Source organism: Nothobranchius furzeri, unplaced genomic scaffold, assembly GCF_043380555.1.
Source record: "Nothobranchius furzeri strain GRZ-AD unplaced genomic scaffold, NfurGRZ-RIMD1 Scf054, whole genome shotgun sequence".
NCBI classification, from domain to species: domain Eukaryota; kingdom Metazoa; phylum Chordata; class Actinopteri; order Cyprinodontiformes; family Nothobranchiidae; genus Nothobranchius; species Nothobranchius furzeri.
Window position 1 is genome coordinate 49,935 of NW_027223071.1, and position 12,518 is coordinate 62,452.

The 12,518-nt window shown below is 41.0% G+C and overlaps 1 protein-coding gene across 1 annotated transcript in view; it reads left to right on the forward strand.

The window, feature by feature from the left end:
* Nucleotides 1-11,467: 11,467 nt before the first annotated feature.
* Nucleotides 11,468-12,518, forward strand: part of LOC129161115 (collagen alpha-2(XI) chain-like) — a 51,565-nt gene continuing 50,514 nt past the window's right edge. Inside the window, 1 exon segment of the mRNA XM_070547837.1 lies at nucleotides 11,468-11,773. Coding sequence (XP_070403938.1) covers nucleotides 11,468-11,773 — 306 coding nt within the window.

Genomic DNA, 12,518 nt, shown 5'->3' on the forward strand with positions numbered 1-12,518 from the left:
TCTGAGGCTTCTGAAAAACAACTAACTACTTGTAAAGCAATTGGGATCTGTTCCTTATTTTTAAGGAAGAGCGTAGTATCGTCTGCCAGTTGAATTATAGCTAACGAATTACCAAAAACATCTAATTTCTCTATCTGACTATTCTTAATCATGATGCTGAGAATTTCCACGACCATGATAAAAAGAAGAGGGGAGGCTGGACACCCGTCGGATGCCTCTTTCAATGTTAAAACGTTTGCAGGTTCCAGATGGCAACAGTACAGTACTATTAATATCCCTGTATAAGGTTTGAACAATTTCACACAACTTTGTTCCAAAGCCAAAATGGTGTAACGTGTCTAACATGAAGGAATGGTTGACTCGGTCAAAGGCTTTGCAGAAATCCAAAAAAAGAACAAAGCCATCATTCTCAATTGTGTCCCTGTAATCTAACAAATCTAGGACCAACCTAATGTTGTTATGTATGGAGCGACCCCTGATAAACCCAGATTGGGAATCGCTGATGATTTGTAAAATACCTTCTTTGAGCCTATTAGCCACAACATGAGCGAGTATTTTGTAGTCCACATTAAGGAGCGTAATTGGTCTTAGATTGCTTAGAATTTTTTTTATCTTTGCCATTCTTCAGAATCAAAGAGATGAGTCCTTGTTTGATCTTTAATATTATTCCAAAAATGTTTATAAAAGTCAGATGTCAGACCATCTTGACCAGGGGATTTCCCAACGGAAAGTTGTTTGACTGCTGCCTCTACTTCAAAAATCTCAATCGCTGCATCACATATCATTTTAAATTCCTGACTGATTTTTGGGATGAGATGTGTAATATTATCCAATAGGTTTGATTCATTGCCACTAGATGATGAATAGAGGTCTTTATAAAATGTATAAACTTCTTCAGCAATAATTTTGGTATCCGTGCATTCTACATTGTTGATGATAAGTGAATTAATTAAATTCCTCTCCTGTCGTCTTTTTTCAAGTCCACAAAAGTATGCGGTATTGCGTTCACCTTCCTCAAGCCATTTCGCTCTTGATCTAATAAAAGCACCTCTGTTAAATTTAAACTAACCGGCGACCAGTCAGCCTGGCGGTAGCCGCCATGACAGTTTTTTGTGGTTTATGTAATATTCAGTTGTCCGCTAGAGGGCGTCTGTTACCTTTACGACCATTTTTTATTGTTTATTTTTTACTTTAATATGTTTATAGTTTGCTAGTTATAAAGAGATCCAAACAAGTCTTAAATCAACAAAAGGTCTCAACTCCAACCAAACATGCTTAAGTTACTAACAGGAAATGAGCCCTTTACTTTTCTTGGTAACTTGATATTTCCATCGTGGCCACAAGGGGGCAGAGTAACACTTGTTTTCTGTTTGCACCGAAGCTTGCTAAACTGATCTTTCTCCTCTTGTCTGGTTTTATGACAAGTTTAGTGAAACCAGACCTAAAGTACAATATTTGTACCACATTTTTAGATTTGATTGATTAAAAATCTATCAAAACAATGTCCTGTGAACCGATTAAACCATTTTACAGTTTTAATCAGTAATAATAATAATAATAATAATAAAATACAATTATTGTAAAGTCGTTAGCATGGTCAAACAAACATATGTAGAAAAATAACTAAATAATAATAATAACAATAATAATAATAGTATTGTTTTATTTTTATTAATATTATTATTATAAACAGTTATTTATCTACATCTGTTGGACCATGCTGAAACTTCACACAGCTCAGTTAGAACAAATCCTAAATCTGGACAAATAAAGAAATAACTTATTTGAGTTTTTATTATAAACTTCATGATGACATTTTTATTGCCCTACTGAGCTCCAGCACTACTACGGATCAGAACTCGTTTTGTTTTTCCTCTGAACCATAACCAGAAACACATCTAATTATGACTGAATGTGGAGTAAAGACACGAGACTCGCCACACCTGCTGGTTCCTCGCCTGTGCATCGACGCTTCCCAAAGTAATGATGGATGCTTTAGGAGCTCCACGGGCCACCAGAGCCGGAGCCACCAAGAATGAACCCTGAAAGGAAAGATGAGGAAATGAATGTGTTGTTTCTAATCACTGGTTGTACTTTTAGATTTGATGTTAAATTTAAATCTGTGTTTTGATGTTAAATTTCTTTTATCCTGAATTCTGAGTCTGTTTTTTTAGACACTCAGTGGAGCGTCTCAAAGCTCTCCTATCTTCAGGTTGACCCTTTGCTCCTCGTCGTGTTGAGCAGGAAGTCATCCTGAGGGATATCTGGTGTACACACACACACACACACACACACAATATCTAGAATGAGGACACCAAAGCGCTTTACACAGAGTATCATTCATCCATTCACACCCCGGTGGTGATGAGCTACGTTGTAGCGCGGCTGCCCTGGGGCGCATTGACAGAGGCGCCACCGGTCCCTCAGACCACCACCAGCAGGTAAGGCGGGTTAAGTGTCTTGCCCAAGGACACAAAAGCAGAAATCTCTGTCAAGAGTCAGGATCAAACCTGCAACCTTCTGATTACTGAACAAGCCACTCTACCTGCTGAGCTGCTGCTGCCCCAAGACAGTTTTTACATCTACATACTGGAAATGAATAATCCAGAATATGTTTAAACACACATATTTTATTGTAAACCCCAAACTTCCACTTTTCCTGTTAAACATCTGATGTGTTTCAGACTTCAGACTGGGTCAGACCATGTCATAAAGTGGGTGAGAACAGTCACCAGTTTAATCTCATTTAACTAACTAGTTCCTGTTTAACCAGGTTACTTTTATTCTGTGGTCTGCAGACATGAACTCCTCTGGGATTGTTTATGTTCTGCATTCAGTTACTGAATATGTGCAATATTATCATTATCATTATTATCATTATTATTATTATTATATATATACAGTATATATATATATATATACTGGTTTACAGCAGCTCCTAAATATCTGCTCTGAATATGGTGTGCAGTACGATATTCAGTATAATGCTGTTAAAAGTGCTATCTTGATATGTAGAACTAAGCAGATAAAAAGTTAAACTTTCCTGTGTTCAAACTGTCTAATAGTGATCTTAATGTGTGTGAGAATGTGAAATACGTTGGCCACTTTATAACCGATCAAATGCGTGATGATGCTGACATCCACAGACAGTGCTGTAAGCTGTATGCACAAGCTAACACTATAGCACGAAAGTTTAGTTTTTGTTCACCTCCAGTTAAGGTGGCTTTATTTAAAGCATATTGTACTCCGCTCTACACAGCCCAACTGTGGTCATCCTACAATCAAAGCAGCATGAATAAGCTGCAAGTTGCACACAACGATGCCTTAAGAATCATACTTAAAATACCCAGAGGGGGCAGTGCCAGCCAGATGTTTGTAACTGCAGGCGTTTGTACTTTTAAAGCTCTTTTACAGGCCGACTGGATAGCTCTGCCAACAGTATCATTTTTAGCAATCACTGATCCTACTGTGAGCAGTTGTCGCTATTTGTCCAGTATAAGGAAACACTGGTTGAAGTGTTTGTGTGGTTAACCTTGTGTGGAACAGTGTATAGTAAAGTTTTTAAATTACATTTAGATTTTATTTTAGTTTTATGCTGTTATCTTTTTGTTTCTATTTTATCTATTTTGTTTCATTGATCTGTTGTTTTATATACATTTTATCTGGAACTAAGAGTCTGTCAATAAAGATTATCTATCTATCTATCTATCTATCTATCTATCTATATTTTATCATCATTGCTCAAATCAACTCACAGGTGTTAGGAATAGACATGTTTGCTGTTCTGTATATCTAGTGTAACTTCAAATCATTTATTTTTCCTGTTTTTGGTCTAACTGTGATCATGGAGGGTAGCAACTCGACTAAAGTGGTGGAGAATTAGCAGGAGTGAATCAAGTGTTCAGTTTTACAACTAAACCAACAAACTATGTTCAAAAATGAGAAAGATCCTAATTTAAATGTTCATTCGACGCAAATAAAGTTAAAATAACAAATACGAATATGAAAAGCACAAAGCTACACCAACCTGCTTTTCCTCCTTCCTGCACAGGTTCAAGTAATTATCCTAATGACCCAGGTGGGCTCCCTTAGACTGTACCATTTACAGAGGTAGAGCAAAACAAACCCACAACTAAAGTTAACCCAGCTGTAAAAATGACAATAAAAGATTCTTTACTTCAGTCAGAGAAACAACGTTTTATGTCAGAAGGAAAGTAAATAAATTAGTCACTCATGTTTATGTAAAAATGAATGGAATCGTTACTGCTCACCTTTAATATCCAGCGGATTGGCGCCATCTAGCGGACGTTTGTTGGTAGTACTCCTCTTCGTCCTTCAGCTGTGGAGAAAAAGAGAAATCGTGTTAACTGTCAACTTTCTGTAGATCTAATAAGTACAAATATTTGACAGTTTTATAAACTTTTAATTTAAGATTTATAAAATACTGAAGGCTTTTTGGAAACAAGAAAAGATTTTTTTTTTCTGCAAGTTTGATGGACCATGCCGGTAGTTTCTCTGGTATTTTTACTGTGGTCTGAGTCGATATAAAACCAGGCAACAAGCATTTATAAAATTATTAAAAATTACAAACTAACCTGTGTAATCCTTGTCAACCTTCCTATGAGTCTGGTACGACGGTTTTCTAGGTTGGTGAAGGCTAGTCATCGTATTTTATTTAATGTGTGCATATTTTACCGCTTACTAAGTGAAATAAACAACGTTAAAGTCAACAAAATGTCTCAACTCTCGCATCAAATCTGTTTTATTTTGAAGGCACCAACAGGAAGCGAACCTTCTACATGTCTTGGCCAACTTGACATCAATGCTGCAGTTCTCCTTTCTCGCCACAAGAGGGCAGAAAACCCCTGATCCCCACACGAATGTCCATATTCGGAGTCCTGTGTCGTTAATGTGGGCTGTGCAAACTAGATGGAAATGGTTTGATCTTTAAACACTCCCATCCTAAAGGTTTTTCAATTATTGGTAAAGTAATTTTAATACGTTTTGGTAATTTGAGGCTCAACCGGGAAAAGCAGAGTGATAAATAAAATTATATTTGTTTTAGTTAAACAAATACATTTTGGCTGAACAAACACGGATTTTTGTAAAACATTTCACCTGTTTTATTTAGCTAATAAAACATAAACGTTAGCTTTTAATTCGGCCCGCCAGAGGGTAATAATAAATCAGTTTCACCATTCATTTCTATTTAATATCCTTTTAGAAAATCAATAATTTAAAAATACATATTTTAAATCTCACGTCTCTCAGCTGTCATTTATATTATTTATTATTTTAACCTGAAGGAAGAGAGCAACGTCACGAAGGGTGACTGACAGCTTCCCTCCAGCAGAGGGCGCCCAAGGCGACCACCGGCCCGGTCTGCCAGTTTTATTTTGAAACTACTAGCAGGAAGTAACACATTTAACTTGACACGATGAAACCCGAGGAAGATTTAATTAATTATCAGTCTTTTTGTTTGCTTATTTGTTCTGTTTGGGGTTTGTTTTTATTTTGTTTATTTATATGTTGTTGTTAGTACTTCCTGTTCATTATCCTTCTTCTATATGTTGGAATTCAGCCTGTTCTGGTACTATCTCATGTTGGTAAAACTGATTCTTTGTAGAGATTGTTATAATTGTTGTACATTATATTTTGTGCAAAAAAAAACCCGAGGAAGATAAGTGACAAATAATTCCGCAAACACAGTTAGTAACTAAATACGTTTTTTTTAGATTAAAAAAAATTACAAATGTATTTTCTTTAAACATTAATGTAACTGATGAAAAGCAATAATATGTAAATTAGTCAGATCAACCTTTATTTATATACAGATGAAACAACAGAGGCTTTCTGACAAACTCCTGCTTAAATCTGAAGCTTTTGTCACATGGTGGAACGTCTGCATGATAATTAAAGCCACAACGACAAACCAAACCCTGGTTTAAGTCGTGTAAGTTTTAATAACTCCTTCTGTCCAGCGTGGACACTCATAATAGCTTTGCTGTCTGTGTGTATGAGGCTTTATAAATAAGTCATAACTATAGAATCCGTTTAGAAAATTATAACCTGCAGTTTGAGAGCTGCTCATACTTTTACCACTGTGGTCGGCTGGGAGGATGAAGGCAGAGCTGAGATCAAAGTTCACTTAGAAAAAACTCTGCATTCTCTGATGGGCCTGAGATGCTCCGTGCTACAGCTTAGGGAGGCCGTTGTGCACCTGCAAATGTACGAGTGTGTGTGCTTGTGTGTGTGTATGTGTGCGTGCGTGTGTGTGTGCATGTGCATGTGTGCTTGTGCATGTGTGTGTGCTTGTGTGTGTGTTTGTGTGTGGGTGCTTGTATGTGTGTGTGCATGTGTGTGTGTGCGCTTGTGTGTGTGTGCTTGTGTGTGTGTGCTTGTGTGTGTGTTTGTGTGTGTGTGTGCTTGTGTGTACTCACACGTCTTTTCTTGGCAGAACTTTGCCAAATACCAGACACACACTCCAGCTGACACGTTGACCTCGTCACCTCTCACCTTTACACAACAACCATATTGTCATTCACACAGAGCAGGAAGAACGTGTTATATTTACAACAACGCTACACACACACACACACACACACACACACACACACACACACACACACACACACACACACACACACCTCAGTTTAATGTTAAAACTGGAAAGCATAAAACATTTTTAAAGAAATTTTTAAACTAATCTCTAATTATTGAAGTCATGAACAAGAATATTTGTTCATGAATTTTCCAGGTTTGTTTTTTGTTTGTCTTTTTGACATCAGGCCAGTTGTTCAATTCAATTCAAAGATGCTTTATTAATCCCAGAGGGAAATTAGAGTTTCAGTACACACTAGTCTGAGATTAGACATACATACATAGGCAAAGACACATGACAAGAATTGGTGACTGTGGTCATTCGCAACCCGAGTCGCACTACCTTAATAGAGATCAGAGGGTTACATGAGGATTGGGTCAGGTGGAGGAAAAAAAGGCACTTCAGAGTTACCCTCCACAGGGAGGGCAGCTTTGCTATGAAAAAAACACCTCAGACAGAAATGCAACAGACTTCAGACATCACACAAAATAAGTGTCCACTAGGTGGGGAGGTAGGGTTGTGGACTCTCCACACATCAGTGCATGCAGCCGCGGTGAGCAGCGCTCGTCACCTCCGTTTGGACAGGGGAGGGAGGTCGTTAGGTTTAGAGAGCACAGTGACTCCTGGAACGATTCAACGGCCTTCACCGGTCGCAGTCCCGCCCAGGCTGGGATAGGGAGACAGAGTTGCCATGGCGACGGCAGCATTCCACATTTCTTCTGAGGGGGAGTAATCACTTCAGCTTCACAGGCTCAAGGGCACCAGATTCAGATAGAAATTGTTTTGGGGCCAGACAGATAATTTCCTCTCTGTCTTAAAGTTCCGTTGGTCCTCAACCCCTCTAAATCCAATAATGGCGTAATTAATTTATCCCAATCCGTGCTGATCCGTCCACTTTCTCCTTGATCGAATCCACCTTCTGTGCCAGAGCCTGAATCTCAGCCAAAGTTCCAAGCTTACGACTCATTTTGACAATTATTTGAGTTTGTGCATTCACAGCGCTGTGCAATCCATCCCTGAGCTCCAGGATTGAGCCAATTCTCAACAGCTCGTTAATTTTCCGGTAAGCCAGGTAACCACTCAGGCCAAAAAGCAGGAAACCTGAGGCCAACACCACGAATATCCAGACGTCTTCAGAATCCTCTACAGACAGTTGAGAAAGGCAGATCAGGTTCCACTGTTTCCAGGAGTCCATGATATGCCCAGCTGGCTCTGTCCCAGAGGGGCATCTGGGAGCCCCTTCTCCCGTTCTCATCGTTGAAAAAATCTTGTCATTCGCGTTGAGAGATCAACTGACCAGATCCATTTTTAATAATTTCCAGTTTCCAGAAAAAATGCAGAAGCGCCGTCCACCCAAAGACAGACAAAGAGCCTTGGGATACGATAGGGAGGAGAGGAGGAAAAAAGCGTATGTGCTCTCCAAGAGCCGGAAAAAGTTCTCTAAGATATTAAGATTTGTAGATTGACATTATCATTATTATAATTTAAACAATGAAATTAGCCTCTTTACACTCTTCTATTCATAATTTTAGGAATGTTGAGATGTTAGATGATGGATAGCCACATCCCCTTTTGTTTCTACATGCGGCGCCTGTTCTTTAGAACGTCTTACCTTACGATCCGCCAGTCAGCTTCTATTGAAGCCTTAAAGTCACGACTAAAAACCCACTTTTATTTACATCTTGACTTGTTCCTTGTTAAAGTATTACTTTTAGTTCTTTTCATTCATATTTTTATTAGGTTTAACTCATTTTTTAGAATGGCCATTCTGGCAGTTTTACTTGTTTTATCCTTTGCTCTGTTTTTGATATGATCCATGTTTTAGTACTTCTGTACATAAGGCGCTTTGGTTGTCTCTCATGTTGTACTGAAATGTGCTCGACAAATAAAGTGGTATGACTATTTTCTGATTTAATTGATGATCTCTGATCATTTTTACATAATCGATCAAACCTGTCTCTAGATGGAGCGCTAATCTCAATTATTGACATGTTCTTGCTATTAAACTTACACTTTTGTCATTTAACCGGAAGCATCGTGGGTGTGTGTGTGTGTGTGTGTGTGGCTGCAGCCTTCCATGCAACAAGGGTTAATTAAATCAGTTTTACTGCCATCTAGCGGTCATTTTGACGAATTTCAGTTAAATAAACAAACTTTAGAAGTTTCTCCTTTTATAAGGAACCTGCCTCCATGTGTAGATGTTGTTATGTGGCTGGTGTTGTCTGGATAGCAGCTCTGAGATAACTTCAGTCATGAAAACCCTGTTTAAAGTCTCACTGACCCCAATTCAATCCAAGTTTATTTCTATTGCGCCAAATCACGACAAGAGTCGTCTCAAGGCACTTCACACTGCAAACATTCCGGTACAGGTCAGTTCATTAAGCTAATCCCATAGTTTAGTGTTCTATTATTCACCAACACGTCATAATTTAGCTTTACCTTTTAAAGCTATTTTTATTAATAGCTCAGCTGAATGAGAATAAACCTAAATGAACAAATAAAATGTTAGAATCTGTTTAAATTAAATGTGAGCCCATTTCATTTATTTAATGGCTTTATTCAGATATTTCTGAAACCTTCCACAATGACTGTGAATATGAAATAGGTAGTGATGATTGTTTGTAAAATATATAAAAACCACATCTGGACTGTGGGACAAAGAATGTTGTGTGAACGGGTGAATTTGGTTTTTAGTGTGAAAGGTGGAGTTCTTGAAATCCTTTCTATTTACCTTTGATAATTTTCTTGGGGAAATTGTCTTTTTACTGGATTCTCGCCAGTCTGGCTGTCATTTGCTCTAACTGGACTGCTACTGGAATCCTTACAGCTCTGGTTGAAGCGGCACAGCGGACCTGGAAGCCTGTTTCCTGTCTTAATAACAGCAGAGTAATTGGCCCACACTTACATCAAAAGGGTGAAGCCATCTGGGAATGCTTAAAATGAGGGAGATGGAAGAGGAAGGGAAAAGAGAGTTAAAGTGAGTTTGTGCCCTCAGCTGTCTGCTTTCCTACCTCGTCTACTTCCATTTGTGTCACGTCCTCGTCCCACGAGGCGTAGAGGTGCACCTCACCCTGCCTGCGCTGTGAGCACCTCTGCAGCTCTGAGTGTTATTTTTGGTGGTGATTGTGGTCCTCCAGGCAGGAAGGGCCTCAGCTGCAGATGTGAGCTGGGCTGGGAGCGGGAACAGAGCAGCACATTGTACTGGACATACTGGGAGAGCTCAGGCTGCAACCTGATCCAGGATCCTGCCATCACAGAACCATGCTGTCTACTGTCACTGCCTCACCCCCCCACCCCAGCACACACACACGCACGCGCGCACGCAAGCACACACACACACACGCACGCACACACACACACACACACACACACACACACACACACACACACACACACACACACACACACACACACACCTCCTTCCTTCCATGCTTCAGACATAATGTTCTCTTCTAAATCTGCAAAATTCTTAAAAATTCGTTTCAAAACAGATTTTAAATCGACATAAAATCTCCATTGATCATAACTCCACACTCTCTACCAAGTCTTCTGTTAAAAAACCCATTCAGACAACCTTTTCTCACATTTCTGCGTGAGCTTGTTCATTTAAACTCACATTACCCATTTTACCTGCATAATTTTAATTTCTTCATCTTGCACCCTCCCTTTCCCCCTACCTGCTTCCCCTCGCTGATGCTTCTCTTCCCTTTTCTCTCTGGTGTAGAGTTACATTTGGCAGAGGTCTAGGCACCCATTGCACTATTTGGCCTCTCTGGGTAAATATTATCATCTGCAGACCCATCTGAATAACTGTTAGCTCTGAAACACTGGGGGTTACCCAAACATAAGCACCTCTGAAGGGATTTGCAGGAAATGAGAACAAAAACAAGGAAACATCGCATCAAATTTTATCCTATTTTCCTGTAAAATGTTCACTCCATCCGATGTTATAGCATTACTACGTTCATCCATCTTTTATTGTCAGGTTTGCAGGTGGGTTCAACTCTTTTTTCAGAATCTGCTTTGAAGAAATCCTGAGTTAAGTTTTGTAGCTAAAATAAGTTTGGTGGATTTTCACTTTTAAATTTCTGACTTTCTACAAGAGTTTGTTATAATTAACCCAGCAGTGTCCTCTGTGGTAAAAGGGGGTCCCTAACAGCTGTGCTAGCTGTGATTTTACACATCTCAGGGTCAAATTACTTCATTTCTATATAAATATTTAGCTTTTTGGGGCACTAGAGTTTATTATTGTGGCTTTAGATCTTGCATTGATTTAACCAGAGAAAAGCATCAGTGACCCTGTGAGTTTATTATGGGGAGTGCCGCAGCAGGGCTGGCTGCAAATGGATTGAATTGACTGTTAAAAACTAAACTGGCTCTCTGCTGCAGCTCGAACACAGACCGAGGGAGGAAAACTGGGAAAATGTGAATACAGGTTCCTGTTTTAGTTCTATGGCTGCCTCACTTTAAACCTGTCCGTAACTGGTTTAACTGGGATAATTAGATTTAGTGGCTGCGCAGTGGCACAGTGGTTAGAGCTGCTGGGGGACTTCAATGCTCACGTGGGCAATGACAGCATGACCTGGAGGGGTGTGATTGAGGGAAAAGGCCCGTCTGATCTGAACTCAAGTGGTGTTTCGTTATTGGATTTCTGTGCAAGCCGCAGTTTGGCCATAACGAACACCATGTTCGAACATAAGGATGCCCATCGGTACACTTGGTACCAGGGCAGCCTAGGTCGCAGGTCGATGATAGACTTTGTAGTCGTATCATCTGACCTGTGGCCGTATGTTTTGGACACTCGAGTGAAGAGAGGAGCTGTCAACTGACCACCTGGTGGTGAGTTGGATCAGATGGCAGGGCAAGATGCTGCGTAGCCCTGGCAGACCCAAACGCATAGTGAGGGTCTGCTGGGAACGCCTGGCAGAAGAACCTGTCAAGACGGTCTTCAACTCCCACCACCGACAGAGTTTTGACCGTGTCCCAAGAGCAGTGGGGGTCATCGAATCCGAGTGGGCCTTGTTCCACTCTGCGATTGTTGAGGCGGCTGTTGCTAGCTGTGGTTGCAAGGTGGCCGGTGTCAGTCGTGGTGGCAACCCCCGTGCTCGCTGGTGGAAACCAGAGGTTCGGGGAGCCGTCAGGCTGAAGAAGGAGGCCTACAGGGCGTGGCTGGTCTGTGGATCTCCTGCGGCAGCAGACAGGTACCGGATAGCCAAGCGGGGTGCAGCAGTGGCAGTTGCCGAGGAAAAATCTCGGGCGTGGGAGGAGTTTGGTGAGGCCATGGAGAAAGACTATCGATCGGCTCCAAAGAGGTTCTGGCAAACTGTCAGGAGAGGAAGGCAGCAACTCGCTCACACTGTTTACAGTGGGGATGGGGAGCTGCTGACGTCAACTGGGGCTATAGTCGGACGATAGAAGGAATACTTTGAGGAGCTCCTCAATCCCACCTACGCGCATTCCGAGGAGGAACCAGAGCCGGGAGACCTGGGGATGGACTGTCCAATCTCGGGGGCAGAAGTTGCTGAGGTAGTCAAACAATTACACAGCGGCGGAGCCCCGGGGGCGGATGAGGTCCGTCCTGGGTATCTCAAGGCTATGGATGTTGTAAGGCTGTCATGGTTGACACGTCTCTGCAACATTGCGTGGTCATCGGGGAAGTTCCTGTAGAGTGGTAGACCGGGGTGGTGGTCCCCATCTTTAAGACGGGTGACCTGAGGGTGTGTTCCAACTATAGGGGGATCACACTCCTCAGCCTCCCTGGAAAGGTCTACTCCAAGGTACTGGAGAGGAGGGTCCGATCGATAGTTGAATCTCAGATTGAGGAGGAGCAATGTGGTTTTCGTCCTGGCCGTGGAACTGTGGACCAGCTCTATACCCTTGCAAGGGTGATGGAGGGGGCATGGGAGTTTGCCCAACC